General features: G+C 33.5%; 1 protein-coding gene across 4 annotated transcripts in view; it reads left to right on the top strand.

Annotated features, from left to right (window-relative positions):
• Positions 1-20412, top strand: part of LOC137630549 (tyrosine-protein kinase ABL1-like) — a 332860-nt gene that overhangs the window by 304423 nt on the left and 8025 nt on the right. For 2 of the 4 annotated variants that reach the window (XM_068362069.1, XM_068362067.1), the window contains exons 7-12: positions 2623-2735; positions 4735-4877; positions 5226-5349; positions 6234-6401; positions 8019-8095; positions 15897-16074. In XM_068362069.1, the coding sequence (XP_068218170.1) occupies positions 2623-2735; positions 4735-4877; positions 5226-5349; positions 6234-6401; positions 8019-8095; positions 15897-16074 (803 nt within the window). Of the gene's footprint in view, positions 1-2622; positions 2736-4734; positions 4878-5225; positions 5350-6233; positions 6402-8018; positions 8117-15896; positions 16075-20412 lie in introns of all 4 variants that reach the window. The other 2 variants (XM_068362068.1, XM_068362066.1) reach the window with 1 other exon arrangement.

The raw sequence follows: 20412 nt of genomic DNA, 5'->3' as shown, positions 1-20412 counted from the left end.
TTTTATTTCGGGGATGTGGAAAACATGCCTACATTTGGACAACCCCAGCAATTCCAAAATTTTAGACACTGATAAATAGAGAACATTTATTTAGGAAAATTTGATTTTTTCTGCTTAAATGATCTGCTAAGATTTTCAATATTCTCATTATAAATCCGGAAAGAAGTATTATTTCTCTCAAATGTGTCCTAGTCAATAGCATCTCTGTTATTCATGAAAAATAACTCCCGGGTAGGTTGGCCTTCCATGCAGGATACTCTGAAGAGAAGAAATGTGGTGTACTGTTACCACTGCCACATCCAAGGATTTCCCAGCAGCTACATCGGGATAACCACCATGTAACTCTCAAAATGCCTATCCTGTCACATACAGCAGCAAGGTGCCAATAAGGCACATTGCCAACAACCCCATATTAGTTCCATTTCGTGTGAACAAGTCGGGAAAAATATGGAAATCATTAGAATTGCCCCAGACAGCAGGAGGCTTAGAATTCTGGATTCCTTACTGATCCAGCTGGAGAAACCTATCCTCAACTCCATGCAGGAAATATTTCTCCTGCCTACCAGCCAAGATTAGACATACAGTTCTAATTGAAATGATACCAATGATAACAGCACTGTAGAGTGGAGTAGCAGCTTGCCTGAAACAGATCCTCTCCCAGCGAGCGAACAGGTTCTCTTAACTGGGAATCTCACACACGTGACTCATTTGTGGCCCGATCACCTGGCCCAGCGCTCTCCCCAGAGCGTGCCTCCTTTCATTGGTACTACCTTTGCCCTTCGGGCATTCCCAACCAATGAAAATTCGACGTCCAGAATGAGACCACCTGGTTCATGTAAATACAGCTATGAAGCCCTCATCTATCACTTTTTCTTCAAGCATGATGATGAGCAGATATACCTTGCTGCTTAAAACATGTTGCAACTTGACCTTATTCCTGAATATAGCAAGAAAAAGATCACTGAACCCTGGAATGTCCCTGGACTTGGTACATACAGTAAACTAATGATTGTAGGTACTTCTTTAAACTAGAAAACTTAATTCATTCACTGAATATCTATATCTTCTTTAAAATGAGAATAGCACAGTTACTGGCAAATTGTAGTACTGTTGAAACGAAGAAAATTAAATTGATAAAATTAATGTCACTGAGGCAGCCAATGTTTTCAATCAAGCACATATCCTGAGTAGTTATCTTTATTTCTATATTTACGGCATTACTGAAAATTTTGGTTATATGGTGATATTTAAATAAAAGAAAAACTGATAACATTGAAACTATTTATAAAGAAAGTAAGCTTATCATAAATTTAATTGTCAGATTTGGCAATTACATACTGATGATACTATTTTAAGCGTTCATATTTACAGCATTATTTATAATTTCCAGTCATGCGGTGGTATTTAATTAAAAGAGAAACAAAAATTTTTTTTTTACATAAAGTAGCTAATAATAGATTAAATTATCAGGTTTGGCAGTTACAAAATGTGATACTATTTTAACACTTCATAAGTTTATAGTCTGCTACTCATCAGATTTGGCAATTGCAATATGGTGATATTTCAACACTACATATATGCTGCTCAGTTATAAGAGCTGTATACAAGTATAATACTGATATTATGAGTAGCTTACTTTTAGGCCTGGTCACTATTTGGTAAATTTTCTGCATCCGAGGTGTTTTTCATAAGGCTATGATAATCAAATTAAATGATTGTCATAAGTGGTTCCAAATCATATGAAAATCTGCAATGCTTCATTTTTTCACAGCAGAATGCCTATTTATTAACTTAATGCAAAGTTTTTCTATGCCCTTATACACATCATAGGCAATTCTTGCTTCATTATTCGCTTGTAGTTCTGCCTTTTAAAGTGCAATAGCAACACAATGCTTTGCATTTGTTGTAAATGAAAACTGCACATAATCCAAAGGTAACTCATGATATGATAAATAAATATACTTACCTTAACAATAATATGGTACTTGTAATCATATGATAATCATTTTAGATGACTTAAAACAATCATTATTTATTATTTGTTTGTTCTTGATGAGAGTACTGTACAGTGCTAGTAACTGTTACTATACAAAGCATTGAATTTAATATGATACCTCATAACCCCTGTTGGATGTTTTGTACATCCATTCCCTGGGGGTACCATAGTGACCCCACCGACCCCATGTCCTGTTTATGACCCCACATAATGAACTTCTGATCCATGCAGTAATTACCCCAAAAATCAAGAAGAGATCTCCTAAAAACACTGAAAAACCAAAACATGTCAACAGTCTGGAGAACTAGTCACTGCCAATTAACACGAGAACCACACAGAGACTGAAAAACAAAAATGATAGGGTGCACCCAAGTTATAGTTATTGCCATTAACTTCTACATTGTCTCATTACTATACTGCACTAGAGGCTTAAACCTATTGTAAGGAAAGACTCAGGAAATTTTTAGTTTTTGGTGTAAACATTGATATAAAATCTGGCTTTGAGAGAGAAGCAATTTGAACATTGGGGAGTTTCTTGAAAATAAACAATAATACTATCATAATTTAGTTCTTCAGGAAAAAAAAAAATTCTTGTTTGAGCTTATATTTTTTGTTTTATTTTGCAGTCTGATGTATGGGCATTTGGAATTCTACTTTGGGAAATTGCCACGTATGGGGTATCTCCATACCCTGGAGTAGATCTAACCAATGTTTATCATTTACTGGAGTCTGGATACAGGTATGTGTAATGTTTTTTAGATTAGATATGTAGTCTTTGCACATAGACATACAGTATTAGACTTTACAATATTTATCATTTGATAAGTTGGATTTAAGCAACACTGATTTAAAGGATAAAATCTTTAGAAGTTGACAAATTCACCATAAAAGGAGTTATCGTATCAGTATCGTAATTGTTTTTACAGCAGCTCTTCCCTTCACAGGTAGTTGCTTCAAGTCAGTTCTTTCAATTTTCTTCTATCTTCTACTATATTCCTGAACTATTTTCTTCTGTTTTCTACTATATTCCTGAATTCCCATCAGGGCGTGGTCTTCATCTATATTTCTTTTCCACGATTGAAGATAGACCTGCCACTACTGTACTTATACTGTATACTGTTTTCATGATTAACTAAACTGCTTCTCATTCTTTCTCCTCACATTCATGATATGATTTTCCACCATACTTCAGCGATGAATCTTTGCAGTGTACGGCCATGCCTCATCCTAATGTCTTCCATCTCCGTTGTCACTGGGGCTGTTTCTGCTTCATAGAGATTTACCGGCCTTACATACCCTCTTCAAGTCTTTTCTCATTTTACTAAAAGGGGCTTTTTATATTCCACTACTTTTACAGTCTCCAAAATTTCATCAATTCTGCAACCACTTTCTTTCTTACTGCTTTATTACCTCTTTCATTGTCCAGTGTGTCTACAAGGTAATGTAAAAGCTTTATCTCTTCTAAGACTTATCCTTCTGTCATATCAGGATTATCAAGTCTTTTTGTCTTTCCTATTTGCTCCTGTTATAGGTCCAAAATCTTATACCATTTAGATTTTGTAATCCAAAGCACCTGTTTTGACTCTTATCTTTTACATTCAACCCACACATTTTCCACTTCAATTCATCTTTGGCTTCCTTTTGTAACGCCTGTTCATTCCATTATCAAACCTTTTTAATATTTTCACCACTTCTTCATGTATTTTGCTGTACTGTAGAGTATTTATGCAGAAACAAAGGCTAGAAAATTAGATTCTGAAACTAAAAGATTGAAATCTTTTGTAATGAAAGAAAATTAAGGATAAGTATAGTAGTATATATATGAATATCTTCATGTTAAGAGATATTTTATTGCCCATTGCTGCTCACGCTGACATATACGGTAATTAGCGACATGTGCCCAATACTTTGCATTTGTGTACAGTTATAGCTATAACATCCTACTACTATGTGTACTTCATAGTTGAGATTAAAAAAACCCTAAATAGGGAAAATGAATGACAAAAAGTAGGAAAAATAGATGATGGTAATGACAGATACATTCTTCCTTAACTAACATTTCATTATTCCAATTTATAGGTGGGGTTTTCTCCCTTCTTGATCTTCATTAAAATGTGCAGCAGTGTTTATTGCTTTTATACATCATAATTTGAGTGGCATATCTTACCCAAGACTTTTTCAATGTTGTTTCAAATTTTATGATGTTTTCAATTTTCTGTGCAATTCTTGTCAAAATAGTTCTATACTGTATCTCATGGACAGCTTATATAATATTTTTTATGTTTTAGTATATCTTTTCAAACAGTTTGAAAAGTGCTGATATTTTTATGAACAAATAATTAACTATTCACTAGAATTTAGAATTTTCCTTTTTAAGAAAATTTCTTTCACATTTTGGTCCTCAATTATTGTTATTTGTATTGCAGTGTTTGGTTTCATGCTAAGTTTTACCAGGAAATGAGTGTATATTTTATGCACAGCTGTAATTGGTTTTGCCTTTTTCAATATACCATCTGTTATTTAAATGGTTTTGGAAAATGAAGCAGCTCATGTCTTTATTTAGGAACTTCCTAATTATTTTGGGATAGTGAATATTTGTTGCACTATTCTGTGTCAAAGATTTTATATTAGGAATTTGTGATAATAGATTTTTTTTTAGAGAGGCTGAGCATATTTCGAGACTCAATTCTTATTGTAGTTAGATGTGAAAAAGATGTTAATATTATTTTCTCTTGCAGGATGGATTGTCCACAGGGTTGTCCCACTCGTGTCTATGACTTGATGAAGCAGTGTTGGCTTTGGAGTGCTGGGGACAGACCAACATTTTCTCACATTCATCATGCCTTAGAAACCATGTTCCAAGAAACGTCCATTACTGAAGGTAGGGTGGTGTTTCTTCGAAAACTACATATTTGATTTTGGAACACAATTAGAAACTTCTTTGATTCCTAAGCTGTTTTGGGGATTAGTTCTCTTTTATGTATAATTTTTCAAAGCCTGTTATTGGAGCTGTTTTAAGCTATCCTCACTTATGCTCTAAAAATGTTGAATTGTCCTCTATAAAAATTAAATATAAATATCTTTCATGAAATTTTAAAATTAATCTTGTATAAATATTTCAATGTTTTTATAATCTTATATAGTTAAAAAATCCTTGATGTTTTTACTTTCACATATCTTACAATGGTAAATAAACTTGAATTAACCTTTCCTAATGTAAAATTTGCAGAAGTAGAGCAGCAACTGGCAGCTGGAGGAGGAGGAAGAAGAGTCAGAGGAACCTCGGCAGGTCCTCATCAGCAGTGGAGTGATGATCAACTACCAACTAGTCCTCGCACATCATCAGCTAGGCAGTAAGCATTTTTTCTCTTGAATTTATAGGTGCAACTTTTAAGGGTTTATCTCTTGTGGATAACTTTTTCAATTTCAAGTTTATTATGAGGATTACTCGTTTGAGAGTTTAGTTGTATATTCTCCTTTTATGCCATCTATGGATGTTTTTAAGGTGTTCAAGGGAAATCAGCTTGAAGAGAATTTGGATGTTACTGGACAGTTATGTTATGGCACTGTATAAGTTTAATTGTATAGTGCTCGTCCTTCACATATGAAACTTTTGTCTTCAAATACGAAGTATCCAAGTGTCTGAATTGCCTTCTCTGAAGGAAAAAAAAAAGTTTTAATGCTAAATCTTTTTGTATAAAACATTGTTTTACATTATTTTCAAGTGTAGGTAATAGATTTTGTGATTCATGGTGAGGTTTATACAGTACTTTATTTTGAAAAACACATATTGAAAGGTTATCCATTTAAATCATTCAAAATTGAATACAGCATGGTGTAGGATTATGAATTACTATTATTACTCACAGATTTTATCATACTAAACCCCCCAAAAATGCATACGCACTCATGGATTTACAGATTTACCTATGATAATCATTGGTTTGTGATCTGTTAAGCATACTTTGTTAAAGCAATAGGTTAAAGATTTGCAGCCTTTGTTGAATACCACATTTTATTTTGTTCATGCAGTTTGTAACAAGATATTGAACAGGAAAAATCAAATGGAAGATTATTGGAGAATTCATGGTCGTTTTATATAAGATAGGGTATGGCTAATTCTTATTTTACTTTGATTTTTATTTAGAATTACTCAGGGCTTTTACAATGTGTAATTAGGATAGGTAACATGTTTCAGTTACGTAATTACAGTAAATGAATATGTCTGTAATTTCAGGCGAAGTAACAAAAACAAGCATGCAGTTGAGGAGGGTAGCAGTCCAAATCTTCCAAGGGAAGTACGACCAAGTCCTGGCATCCTTTCTGCACGTTCGACGGTTGTTCAGTTGAGAAGAACAACTAACAAGAAGGGCAAACAAGCACCAGCGCCACCAAAGAGAACAAGGTAATAATTTTTTTAGAATTGAATATGAACATTGTGAATTGGATTATGGTCGCCTTTAGTTTGTGAATTATAAGTTAAATTATGTGATTGAGTATTGCTTGTGTAGTAATTGTTGCTATAAAATCTGTAAGTATTCCTACACGGATACAATCTTTTGAATCATTTGTATGGGTTACTGCTAATCCTGTTTTCTACGATCAGCCAATCAAGGAAAATTGGTTTGATTGCACCATGCTTCTTTGATAGATAACCATAACGCATGTGTACGTGGCAACAGGACTTGCCCGCATACCCTTCCCACAACAATGCTGGTTGTGAATGGAAGAGGTTTTGTTCTTACTTCCTGTCTACAATTGATTGCCCTGCATTCAACTTGCTTATACATTTAGTTTTCAGTGCTCATGACTTGTGTCTTTTCTTTATTTCATGATCACTTTATAGGTAGCCGGTTGGCCAGGGCACCAGCCACCCATTGAGATACTATCTCTAGAGTTATGGGGTCTTTTGACTTGCCAGGCAGTACTACATTGAATACCTCTCTCTGGTTACGGGTCATTTTGTCTTTACCTACATATACACCGAATAGTCTGGCCTATTCTCTCCACATTCTCCCCTGTCCTCATACATCTTACAATACTGAGATTACCAAACAATTCTTTTTCACCCAAGAGGTCAACTACTGCATTGTATTTGTTCAATGGCTAGTCTTTCCTCTTGGTAAGGGTAGAAAAGACTCTTTCGCTATGGTAAGCACCTCTTCTAGGAGAAGGACACTCCAAAATCAAAACATTGTTTTCTAGTCTTGGTTAGTGCCATAGCCTCCGTACCATGGCCTTCCACTGCCTTAGATTAGAGTTCTCTTGCTTGAGGGTACTCTCGGGCACACTGTTCTATCTTCTTTCTCTTCCTCTTGTTTTATTTTTTATTTTTTATAGTTTATACAGTATATGAAAGATCTATTCTAAAATATTTTATTTTAATTGTTCAGCGCTTCGCCTGATGTTTATTTCCTTGTTTCCTTTCCTTACTGGGCTATTTTTCCCTGTTGGAGCCCTTGGGCTTGTAGTATCTTGCTTTTCCAACTAAGGTTGTAGCTTAGCAAGTAATAATAATAATAATAATAATGATAATAATAATAATAGCAGTAAGTGGTAGGAAGCCCAGGTCGCCACATTATGAAGTACAGTACATGCCCACTCTCCTTCAAACTGATTCATAGTATCAAGAGGAGGGATAATGTCAACTTCAAAACTATGCTTCCTAATGTGGCAACTTGGGTTTCCTATCACTTAGTGCAAGAGAGCCATATTCCTTTGGGCATATATTTATGTTGAAGTAAAAGAAAATGGGAAAATGTAAAAATATTTATGGGTAAATGTCAATTGACCTGGGCTTCTGGAAAAAAAAGCAATATGAACAACAGGTGAATATAGAAATAATTGATATTAAAATTCTAATTTTTATCCTTCTCTGATAGTATGAGCTTGATATTCAGGTTAACCATTTATACAGATAGATTTTACATTTTGAATATATTCTGGTAAATAATGTTCATTATAGTAAATGATATTCATTTAAGTGAATAGTATTCATGTACCATATTTTTCTCTTTGACAGTTCCTTCAGGGACAGTACGTGTACAGATCAGGAGCTTCCCGGTGGAATGGCAGGAGATGAACTCAATGAATTCAATGGTATAGACAAAATCTTTGAAGGTACCTCGTATTTCGTCCCTGTCTCCTCTGCCTATCTGCTTTTTTCTTGCCAGCCCTTATTTGCCTGTTGAGGAAGATTTTGCTAAAAAGGTCATTTTAGACTGAAACTGTTAAGTGGCAAATTCATTGATAAAAGAGGATGAATATTTTTGTTGTACTCCAACTCATTCCAGTTGCTGTAAATGCCTTTCTTTATAATTCTTTATGAAAAGTGGCATTGGTGAGTCTGGAATTTGGTTGGGAAATGAGAACTGTTGTCCTGATTATCATGGGTCTCTCATCTAACTTTTCAGTTTTGTGAGTGCTTTAACCACTGCAGAGGTTTTTCTGTTGCTAGAATTACCTGTTGTACATATTGTATACTGTTATAAAGTTAGTTTTGTGTTAATGAAAAAAAAAACTGAATTTTTGGACTTACAGCTTAAATGCAAAGGAAGTTAGTGACGTGCCAGAAATAATCATGCTTTTCAATGGCATTCAGTTGGAGTTTTGAATAGCCTTTTGTTTCAGCCTCTGCATTTTATATCTAGCAATATACAAAATTAAAAAAAAGTTATTGTTTTGATTAAAAATTATTGAATGCAGTCATTGCAGTTTTTAGTTTTTCTTTCTAGATGTCAATTGGTTTGATTGAAATGATTAACATGTTTATATATTGATTTTTAGGACCATTACAATTAGGTAAATTTGAAGAGTGAACCTTTCTCAAAAGGCATGTGGTGTTACTTTGTGATTCATTCGTAACAGTAACACTTGCAAATATCGCAGTAAATGACCTGCTAATTAATGATTCATATTCGTTTTACCACATCATGTGCTTTCATTTTATTTCACAGAAATTTTTTTTGTTGAATGGGTACTTCAAGTCTAAATCTTTTAAATTCTCAAAAAAAGGAAAAAGAAACTTTTGACAAAAATTTTCAGAAATATTTTGGATTCTAAAAGTTTTATAAGATCTTGAATTTAATTTGAACAACTTTAATGACGTTAAGTCTTAATTTAATATTTTACTGATAGGTAATATCTCGCAATACAGTTTGTTTAGGTCATTTATGAGAACCTCTTGACTTTATTCACTAAATTTTTGGCTAGCATTACTAAGATTTTGATGAATAAGAAACTTTGTTTTTTTATTTTGAGTAAGAATAATATGATTTACATCTGACCAAGCAGTTAGGAGCAATTACTTAGGACTGTGAAGATGTATTAGGTTACTATGTTTTCTAATCTTAGTTATTACCGTACTTTCTGTAAAACCTCTTTTTATATGTCAATAACCTGTGTTTTGTATCCATTCCTGTTTTATAGGTAAAAGGGATTAATGATTTCTGTGTTTTAAAGTGTCTAAGCACAAGGTTTGTGTTATACGACTGTGAATCTCAGCTTGATCCCAATGCTTTTGGTGTTAGATTTGTTGCCTTTTGCTGTCTGCTCTTTTCCATACTTTTGCTAAAACTATTAAGTGTAGATATTACGATGATCAGGTGTTTTTTTTTAGTGTCAGTTTTGATACAATGCTCTACTTTTGAAGAAGGTGACATGATTGATGTGTAGAGAGAGCTGCTGTTGGTATTAGCTTAACTAATTACTTGGGGCATATTATAGTATTTCCCTTGGGTTTTAGTAAAGAACTATTCTGACCTTGTGTACATGATGTGGGAATATCTGCCTAATGACACACGAGCTAAGGTTTTAATAGTGTAGGTTGCTGTTAATATTTATAATTGCTTCTTATCAAGAATGCTTTAGTATTTTTTGAGCACTATTATCACAATCTTATTCTTCGTGAATGTTTAAAAGTAACATAGTCCATTGAATTAATTTTTTATCTTATTGGCATTGGAAATTGTTATGCTAGTTGAATTTTATTTGACTTTATGTAGCACTAGTAAAATTTTATAATAATTGGAAATAAAACAGAAAAAACGAATGCTCTTCAGTATTGAAGTGGTATTCTAACTATTTGGGGGGATGAATGGAGAGTATTGTAATTCCTAATGGTGTGTGTATTAGCATTTACCCCTAGCTCTAAAACCTGGTACTATAAAATAGTCTAGTGCAAGCACAATGTGTGAAAAATATAAACTTACATGAAAAAGTAATGTACTTGATTACACAGGTAACTATTTTAATTGTTTATTGTGAATTTATCAGGAGTTTAGTCCATAAGAGAAGTCATTTTTAGCTAAGCTATGAATTTTTATATTTTATATTTCTCATTTGAACTCGGAGTTGCAGTATGTGGTTGTTTTTATAATGTTACCTGTATATTTTTCCTTGATTTTTATCTGATCACATAGGAATCTCTTTAGTGTAACATTGGATGTGTAGGATGTGTAGGATTTTAATAGGTATTAAAAGATTACTGTATACATTATACATTATTTATTGCCAGGGGCTTCTGAAGAAATGTATACTTGAAACATTGCCCATTATTTTTATTTTCAGAAGTCATTAATAAGTTTATTTTTGTTTGCAATATTAGTAAGGCCTCATCCTAGCCACCAAAGAACCAGTGAAAAGCCTGCTTCCCCAGAACCATGAATTTTTACTTCACACCTTCAAAACATGAACTGACGACGTGGTACCAGCAAGTACAATATGCAAATATGATAGCCATTGCCTCTTTTAAGCAGCTTCTCTTGCATGCTGGCTATTTTTTATCTATAAATTAAATAATGATAGACATGTTTGAAAAATGAGAAATCAATCCACAGGCTACCTAACTCTATTTTCATAAACCAAATACCCGAATATAAATGTTTTTAGGAAATCCCACCTGCCATAAACTGAGATAAAAATACTAATTTAGTTATTACTTTTTTATGTTAAAGGTAATGTACCGGTAGTTGTGGATGCAGCTTTGTTAGCTTTTAACATTCCACTTTTGGCCTTTAAATTTTAATTTGGATTCAATGAAAAATTGTGGCAGTATTTAAAGTATTTTCATTAGTGTCTCTTGTAGTATAGCTTATGGATAATATAGTTGAACTGTAGGTTTTACTGTCACTTTGCCCTAATGCTGATTGATAAAAATCTTCACTGTTTGAAATTTTTTAGTTTTATAATCACAGGTCTTTCGAAGTTGATTACTGTATTTGATGGCTTATAAGACGCACAGGCATATAAGACGTACCCTCATTCCGGCAGGTCAAATTATGAAACAGTTTTTATTGCATTTAAGCATACAATATATTGTTGCCAGCAGTCTAGGTGTACATTACATAAGCAGATATATACCGTATATTTCCGCGCATAAGACGACCTTCAGATAAGACGAGGTCAAAAATTAAGTCAGTATTAAATGAATTTGGGTCATATCTGCTGTAGAAGACGACTCGTGAATTACAAAACGTACACATCTGTGTATGAGTTAGCTTTTGCAACAACAGGACTCTTATCAATTATTGGTTATGTAATATAAATATTATTAATTTTGTTTTACTTACTTTATCGTTAGTAATTAGAAATAAATGAAATAAGAGTGATTTCATATCAAGTATTTCCTAATAAACAGTGCCTAAAACAGAAAACGTTTTGATTACGTTTTGTCACCGATCATAACGAACAAAAAAACTGATTTACACATGCGAATGATAACTAACAATACTAGGAGCTTTTAGTGAAGATGTTATTACAAATATGGAACTTGCCACATCCCTAAAAATGTCCACACGTCGCATAAAAGGAAAACCATTTTGTTTGCGTTTGGTCAACAATAACAAAGTACCGCTAATGATAGTATGATGTGACAGAGAAGATGGTGCTTGATTGGAAAGAGTGAGGATAATTTGAATCAAGGTGGAGTTTTGATAAAAATTAAATATGCTAATCTAAATTTTATTACTACCGTTAATTAACGATATCATTAAAATTATTGAAGGTTAAGGTAAGAAAAAGTAAAGTGGTTCCTGAGAATGCAACCATAGTAGATGTTTACATTTTGTCAGCTGATGTTTATACAGTAAATGCCAAGTCACAGCATTTCAGATTCAATTGCTTTTATTTTCATGAATTAATTTTCAAAACACCGGTTATAATACAATAATACCAACAATAAAAGTATAATATGGATGCATGGAGTTTAAAGCGGGTAAAAGTGCCGAGCGTAAGCTGGATTAGATTAGCCTAGGCCTACGGTAGGTCTCAAACTTCACCTACAATGTATAAGACGTAGGGCGATTTTTTAGCCAAATTTTTGGGGAAAAAATTGCGTCCTATATGCCGTCAAATACGGTATGTGAAACTTAATTGGTCAAGACAACTGTTTATATTATGAAAGTTAACGTTCACCTTTCTCACGTTTGGTACTGAATCTTTATGGTTACTTCAGTTGCAAAGTAGATTTAACTTGAAAAAGAGTTAAATTTCCAGGCTCATAGGACTGTCCTTGATCTGATGATTGGTTTTCATGAGGTAGTTTAACAGGGCCACTAAGTTATACTGCTAGATTCTTCTATGGCTTTGTTTTTAAATGAGGGTTGGAAATTTGAGCAAGGCACATTTAAAAGAAATAGGTCAGCTAAGTAAGGAGGAACTGCAGGAAACAATCATTAAGTTTAGAGACTATAGTCAGTTCTTTTTAGTGAGGTAGATTTGCACTGACTTGCAGGGGTACCCTTTCAGCTCAGAAATGTTTCCTAACAGCTGATTAGTTGGAAGTATTTTTTTCCGACCAACCAGCTATTAGGAAACTTTTCCGAGCTAAAAGGGCACCCTTGCGAGTCGGTGCAATTCTGCCTCACTAAAAAAAATTGACTACAGGTGGTTGTTGCACCTGCATTTAAGGATAAGTAAGATAAGAAGTTAGTAAGTTTGGTGTTCAAGCCAAAAGGTTTTAGTGAGATTTCTCCTATATACTTTTTTTTCAATTGAAGGGCATGCAAGGAAATTAAATTACTTAAAAGTAAGTGCTATTGAATACTAATAATAGAATTTAAAAATAGATCAGCAGCCATTGAGTTCTCTCTATACCATCATTCAAATACTTTCTCTTCTTTTACAGATTCTAGTATTTCCATAAAATAATGCTAAGAGAATCATCATTACAGTACTTCTGATCATTCTTAAAAGGAATAATTTTCTTTATTGTGTGATCATAAGGAACAATTCTTAATAGTAGATGAAACTTAAACGGGGAAAACAGCACTACAAAGAAACATCTGTTATTTGCTTAACTCTTTAAACTATGTTATTTTTAATGGTAGATTTCAGTGGTATGAAAGTCCCATATAATACATTATGTATATAAATTCTATATTACAGTCTTAACCCTCTGGTGGTCCTGAATTTTACAAAATTACTGTCAGGTTCATGACTACAAACTTTTTTGTGGTGAACAATTACATAATGTATCAACCATGAGCATACATTATGTGTCAACTTACTTAATGTTGATATTTCATAGTGTGATTAAAGAAGGAATAAAGATGAAAAACTGGAAATTGCCTTATAGAGCTAAATAAATTTTCTATACGGCTACATAAATGGGCAAGTGTGTCATTGGATCATCAGAGGGTTACTGTCCATGAAGTTCAATAGTTGGATGTCTTGAAATGGTGGTCATATGATCTTTTGTTTCATTGACATGAAAAATTTGATGCTCATAATCAGTTGATTTACAACAGTTTTCATATCACTGAAATTTATAATTTGGTGATTTACCCATATAAAATATGACTACTGTATCACTGTCGTAACCATTATGGTAAAATTTTCAGCTTGATTCCTACTTTTACTTTTTATTTAGGTAGTTAGGCTGAAATTGTATTTTAGAAAACTTATAATCAGTGTGTAGTGGAAAAGTAGGTGATGATATTAGTTTAAAAATTATAACTATAAAATAAACAGGGTCTGATTATATGAAATACACATTAGACTTGCAATAGCTTTATTATTGATCTTGGCAATTAGGTGTTTCCATTAAATTGGTTTGGATAAAGTCTGTCTAGAAGACATTCAAGTGCTTGATCTATTCATGAATTTAAAACAACAAAGTCATTAAAAATTTTAATAGAACTTAAAAAGAAATATCTTAGAGTTTGATGGTAAGCGTGTCATGCTAAGAATTCATTCTTAATTTTATATACCGGCAAAGAGATTTCTGAAGGATTTTTTTTACTTCAGATTATTAAAGAGAGACCAAAAACTTGTAATTTTTGCATGATTCTAATAAACAACGGAATGAAGCAAAACAGTTTTGGTAATTTCTTACTAGCTTAGAAATCAACGAAGCACATTTTGCATAGCTACTATTTTTCAAAGTCTGAATCAACATTATGCTATGTTTTTAGAATATTTTGAGTAAGAATTACTATGTTAATGCTTTTGTGGAAATGTTTTCAAGCTACTATTTAAAATAAAGAGATTCAAGTTGTATATCTGTAGTTAATAAAGATGCACTAAAAAGAAAAAAATACTGAATTGCCATAAACTTTATACCATGTAATTTAATAACACCACATTTGTAAATTAAGTAATTTTTGTTTAAGAAATAAGATTGTTTGCACTTTATTTCTGTAAAGGGAGGGCTAATTTAACTTATTATGAGGCGTTCCTCGTTAGTTGCAAGGAATGATTCCTGACCATGATATCTGAATGAAAGATTTGTTTTAGTCAGAGTGCAGAATTTTAGTAAATACATTCTGATTTGTATTGGATTTTGAATGAGTACCAAAAATGCAATAATGAATTTTTAAAAGAATGTTTGGTTAATTATTTTATGGTATCTGTAATGGAATATGTGCTGACAATGTCAAAAAGTTGTAATGTGCTAGATAGTGTTTGTTGCGTACGTGATGTTACGAGGGGTCATTAAAGTTTAGGCAGCTTATTTTTATTTTTGTAGTATGAATACTGTATGTTGATACTGATTCCATTTATTTCAAGCTGTAATGTAACAATCCTGTATAGTAATGGTGTGGAATATTGGTCATACAATGTTTGCTGACACAATTACCAATATATAGCTTTCTCTTTTTATTTTTTATTTCTCTTAGATATGAGAGAGAGAGAGAGAGAGAGAGAGAGAGAGAGAGAGAGAGAGAGAGAGAGAGAGAGTGTGTGTGTGTGTGTTCAAATGGAGTGATTTGGTGTAGTGTGTCATTTCTTGCGCAAACGATAGTTCATTAGTTTACAAAAGAGAGAGAGAGAGAGAGAGAGAGAGAGAGAGAGAGAGAGAGAGAGAGAGAGAGAGAGAGAGAGAGAGAGAGAGAGAGAGAGAGAGAGTGTGTGTGTGTGTGTGTGTGTGTTCAAATGGATTGATTTGGTGCAGTATGATATTTCTTGCACAAAAAATAGTTCGTTATTTTGCAAGCTCAGCATTCCAGATTCTTTTGAACTGTATAATGCTGCCCTTTATACAGCACCTAGATTATTTTCTGTTGGAAAACAATAGTAAAATTATTATGTAGTATTCACAATTTGTGTGTGAATTAGAAAACTATTATATATTACATTATATTTTGCTTAGGTACTTGTTAGTCTCAGTATGATAGCATTAAGGTAGTACAGTATAATATTTAAGCTCTCAGATACAGTATTCTAATATAGTCGTCGATATAAATCTTTGTAACATTAAATTTGATGTTTATTATGTGCTAGATAATATCTACCTTGCATAAGTTTATTGCATTAGAATATAGTAATGTAGCCCTCTTTCCAAGGATTATATCTTTTTTTAAAAGACTAACATCTTTGTTACCGATTATGTTTTCTACATCAATGTTTTAAAAGCAAGTTTATTGTTGTTTGAGCTAATCAAATAGTATTAAAATTATAGGTATACAGAAGGACTTGGCTGATCTTGCTAGTAGCAATGATGCAGAGAGTGAAAGTGACCTGAGGGAAAGGACACCAGATACCGAGGATTCTGGGGCGCAATCTCTGCCAGCAACTCAGGGCATTGGAACGTCACATTCAACATTTAGAGCGGAACCACCACACTTGCAGTCCTTCCGGTATGTGGTTGTTCATTAGTTTAACTTTGTTACTTTATTTTGGCATTAGTCTTTGAAGCAAACATGGTTATTATTGTTATTTTGGTAGGAGACCCTCTTATTATTGTTTGATTGAAGACAATGGCTGCCTCAGTGGTGTTAATTTTATAAGATGCTTTTTCTTTTGATTTAATGTTTTTCTTTTCATCAGCATTGCAGTTTGTCAGTAACTGCGCTATTCTCATTTTTTGAGAAAATATGGATATTCATCTGTAAATTAATTAAATCTTCAAGAAGATTACATATGAACATAGGCTTTTGTACTAAATCCAGGGTTCGGTGATCTCTTTTCTTTGTTGTATTCGGGAATGAGATCATGTTGCAATGTGTTTCAAGCAGCAAGGTACACCTGCTCATCATCAAACTTGAATAAGTGATCACTTACTGTTACTTATTCTTCAAGCTTGATGATGAGCAGACGTACCTTGGTGATTGAAGTGCTTTGCAACTGGATCTCACTCCTGAATATGGCGAAGAACAGAGATCTCCAAACTCTAGAATGCCCCGAGACTTAGTACTTAAACCTATGTTCGTATGTACTCTTAAAGTAAGACTTAATTCGTTTACTGACGAATATCCATATCCTCTCAAAAATGAGAATAGTATAGTTACTGGCAAATTTCAGTGCTGTTGAAAAGAAGAAAATTATTATTATTATTATTATTATTATTATTATTATTATTATTATTATTATTATTATTATTATTATTATTGTTGTTGATGTTGTTGTTGTTGTTGTTGTTTAATATGTGTTTTGTTTAATATGTGTTTTGTTTTGTCAATGGTACCAGTAGATTGGGTTTGTGCGTGTATTGTACCACTATATAAGGGTAAGGGAGATGTGCATGAGTGTTGTAATTCATGGGGTATTAGTTTGTTGAGTGTGGTGGGAAAAGTGTATGGTAGAGTACTGATTAATGGGATTAAGGATAAAACAGAGAATGCAATCTTAGAAGTACAGGGTGGTTTTAAAAGAGGTAGGGGTTGCATAGGAGTTGTATGAATCGGATTTTTACTGTTAGGCAAATATGCGATAAATATTTAGCAAAAGGTAAGGTGTATGTTGTGTTTATGGATCTGGAGAAAGCGTATGATAGAGTTGATAGGGAAGCAATGTGGAATGTGGTGAGGTTATATGAAGTTGGTGGAAGGTTGTTGCAAGCAGTGAAAAGTTTCTACAAAGGTAGTAAAGCCCGCGTTAGGATAGGAAATGAAGTGAGCGATTGGTTTCCAGTGAGAGTGGGGCTGAGACAGGGATGTGTGATGCTGCCGTGGTTGTTTAACTTGTATGTTGATGGAGTGGTGAGAGAGGTGAATGCTTGAGTGCTTGGACGAGGATTGAAACTGCTTGGCGGATTAGTGAGAATTTGGAAGGGTGTATGAGGGAAGGAAGTTGAGAGTTAATGTGGGTAAGAGCAAGGTTATGAGATGTACGAGAAGGGAAGGTGGTGCGAGGTTGAATGTCATGTTAAATGGAGAGTTACTTGAGGAGGTGGATCAGTTTAAATACTTGGGGTCTGTTGTTGCAGCAAGTGGTGGAGTGGAAGCAGATGTACGTCAGAGAGTGAAGGAAGGATGCAAAGTGTTGGGGGCAGTTAAGGGAGTAGTAAAAAATAGAGGGTTGGGCATGAATGTAAAGAGAGTTCTGTATGAGAAAGTGATTGTACCAACTGTGATGTATGGATCGGAGTTGTGGGGAATGAAAGTGATGGAGAGACAGAAATTGAATGTGTTTGAGATGAAATGTCTGAGTATGGCTGGTGTATCTCGAGTAGATAGGGTTAGGAACGAAGTAGTGAGGGTGAGAACGGGTGAAAGAAATGAGTTAGCAGCTAGAGTGGATATGAATGTGTTGAGGTGGTTTGGTCATGTTGAGAGAATGGAAAATGGCTGTCTGCTAAAGAAGGTGATGAATGCAAGAGTTGATGGGAGAAGTACAAGAGGAAGGCCAAGGTTTGGGTGGATGGATGGAGTGAAGAAAGCTCTGGGTGATAGAAGGATAGATGTGAGAGAAGCAAGAGAGCCTGCTAGAAATAGGAATGAATGGCGAGCGATTGTGACGCAGTTCCGATAGGCATTGCTGCTTCCTCCGGTGCCTTGGATGACCGCGGAGGTAGCAGAAGTAAGGGATTCAGTGTTATGAAGCTTCATCTGTGGTGGATAACGGGGAAGGGTGGGCTGTGGCACCCCTAGCAGTACCAGCCGAACTCGGTTGAGTCCCTTGTCAGGCTGGGAGGAACGTAGAGAGGAGAGGTCCCCTTTTCTGTTTCATTTGTTTGATGTCGGCTACCCCCCAAAATTGGGGGAAGTGTCTTGATATATGTATGTATGTATGTATTATTGTTATTATTATTATTATCATTATTATTATTATCATTAATAGCAAAGCTAAAATCCTAGTTATAAAAGCAGGATGTTACAAGGCTTAGGGTTTGAAGAGAGAAATTGGCTCAGTGAAGAAAGTAACATAGATCTATCATATATAAACTATAATTGGAGACTTATGTGAATCTGTTCAATTTAAAAACATATGTTGTAAGTTTGAAATTCTGAAGTTCCACTAATTCAACTGCTATATAAGGAAAATCATTCCACATTCTGGTCACAGCTGGAATAAAACTTTTAGAAGACTATATAGGGTTGAATCTTATGATGAAGGCAAGACATTTAGAATTAACTGCACACTTAGGATGGTATAATCTGGGAAGGTCTGAAATGGAAGGATGATCAGAATTATGGAAAATCTTATGCAACATGCATAAAGTTAGAACTGAATGACTGTGCCAGAGATTAAAATCAAAATCATTGATAAGAAATTTGATAGAATGTAATTTTTTGTCCAACAAATTAAAATGAGAGTTGCAACTGATGACCAGACAGGAAAACAATACTCGAAACAAGGTAGACTTTCTTGGTAAGGCATTTTTTTTTTTGCAATTGAAGAAGAAACTGTATAAAGACATTTTTAATGCTGTCATTTGATTATGGTGGTGTGATGTACCATACATGATACTGTATATTTCTTTTAGTAATGGATTATTTTTTTTCAGTATAGTTGAAATGCAGATGCATTGCTGTTGTAGTATAGGTACATATCACCAGATAAGCCTTTCATGAGGTATAGATTGCTAAGTGCTTTTGCTTTAGCAGTGAGCTTATGATCTTGTACCTGTTAGGAAATAAAACTATAGTCAAGTATTTACATTAAAAATATTTCTTGTTACTGTGGCATATACATTTAATTTTGGCCCCTCCAGTTAACGAATATTACATCCGTTATGAGATGCGTGCCATTCTTTTAAAACACTGCTTTTTTACCACAATTACAGTAAAAAAGTTTTAAAAGAATGACAGTATTCTAAAATAAAATTAATTTTATTTTAGAATACTGCCATTTTTTTAAGATTTTTTTTACTGTAATTGCAGTAAAAAAAGCATCATTTTAAAAGAATGGCACGTATCTAATGACGGATGTAATAATATGCATTATTTGAAGGTAGTACAGTAAATTAATTTTAGGTACAGTATTCACTTTATTGGAAATGTGATCTGTACTTTGAAAATGATAGTTTATTGCAGGTATGAAGGCACTATACATTTCGCCTCTCTCTGAGTCAGGGAAGTAAATCTCTTGAAGAAACAGTCATAATATTATACATCACTTCACTCAGTCATGAAATTTTCAAGTAGAAATTTATTGAACAGGATCTGATCTGGTTATTAAGAATAAACCATCCAGCCCAACCTTGGGAATTTTGAAATGTGGTGTAGTTGCTATTTATTGAATTAGACCTAGAATATTTCTAAGAGCAACATTTTTGTCCTCCCAATTTTGCTAGTAGTAACAAGGTAACAATAACAAATTGGCTTTTAAGTTTGTGGTCATATAGTCTATTCCAGCTTCATCGTTTTGTAACATTTTAGTTTAATATACTTTTCCATTTGTTAGGTTTTTTTTAATTTTATAATTGCAGAATTGTGCAATGGATTCGCTTTAAAAGCAGTTTCTTTAGCTTAATCTTTTATCGAAACTTTTCTTTTTGTGTAATTATTATAAAAAAATGAATTGTTGTAATGAAGTGTATAATACATTCTTATTGTAAATAGATATTAGTTTATGAGTATTATCATTGTACAGTATATGGTTTAATCATACCATGAAGATTATCATTGTAGAATTTACGGGCCCAGACTTTAATTTTTCTGAAAAGGATGCTGAAAATACTTTTGGGACCAGTTATTTGGGGTATATTTTGTAATACGAAATATAAACCATTTGTTGATGTCGGACACCCCCAA

The sequence above is a fragment of the Palaemon carinicauda genome, chromosome 38 (genome assembly GCF_036898095.1).
Source record: "Palaemon carinicauda isolate YSFRI2023 chromosome 38, ASM3689809v2, whole genome shotgun sequence".
NCBI classification, from domain to species: Eukaryota; Metazoa; Arthropoda; class Malacostraca; order Decapoda; family Palaemonidae; genus Palaemon; species Palaemon carinicauda.
The sequence above is the reverse complement of the archived record's forward strand: the minus strand, read 5'-3'. Positions and strand labels throughout refer to the sequence as shown.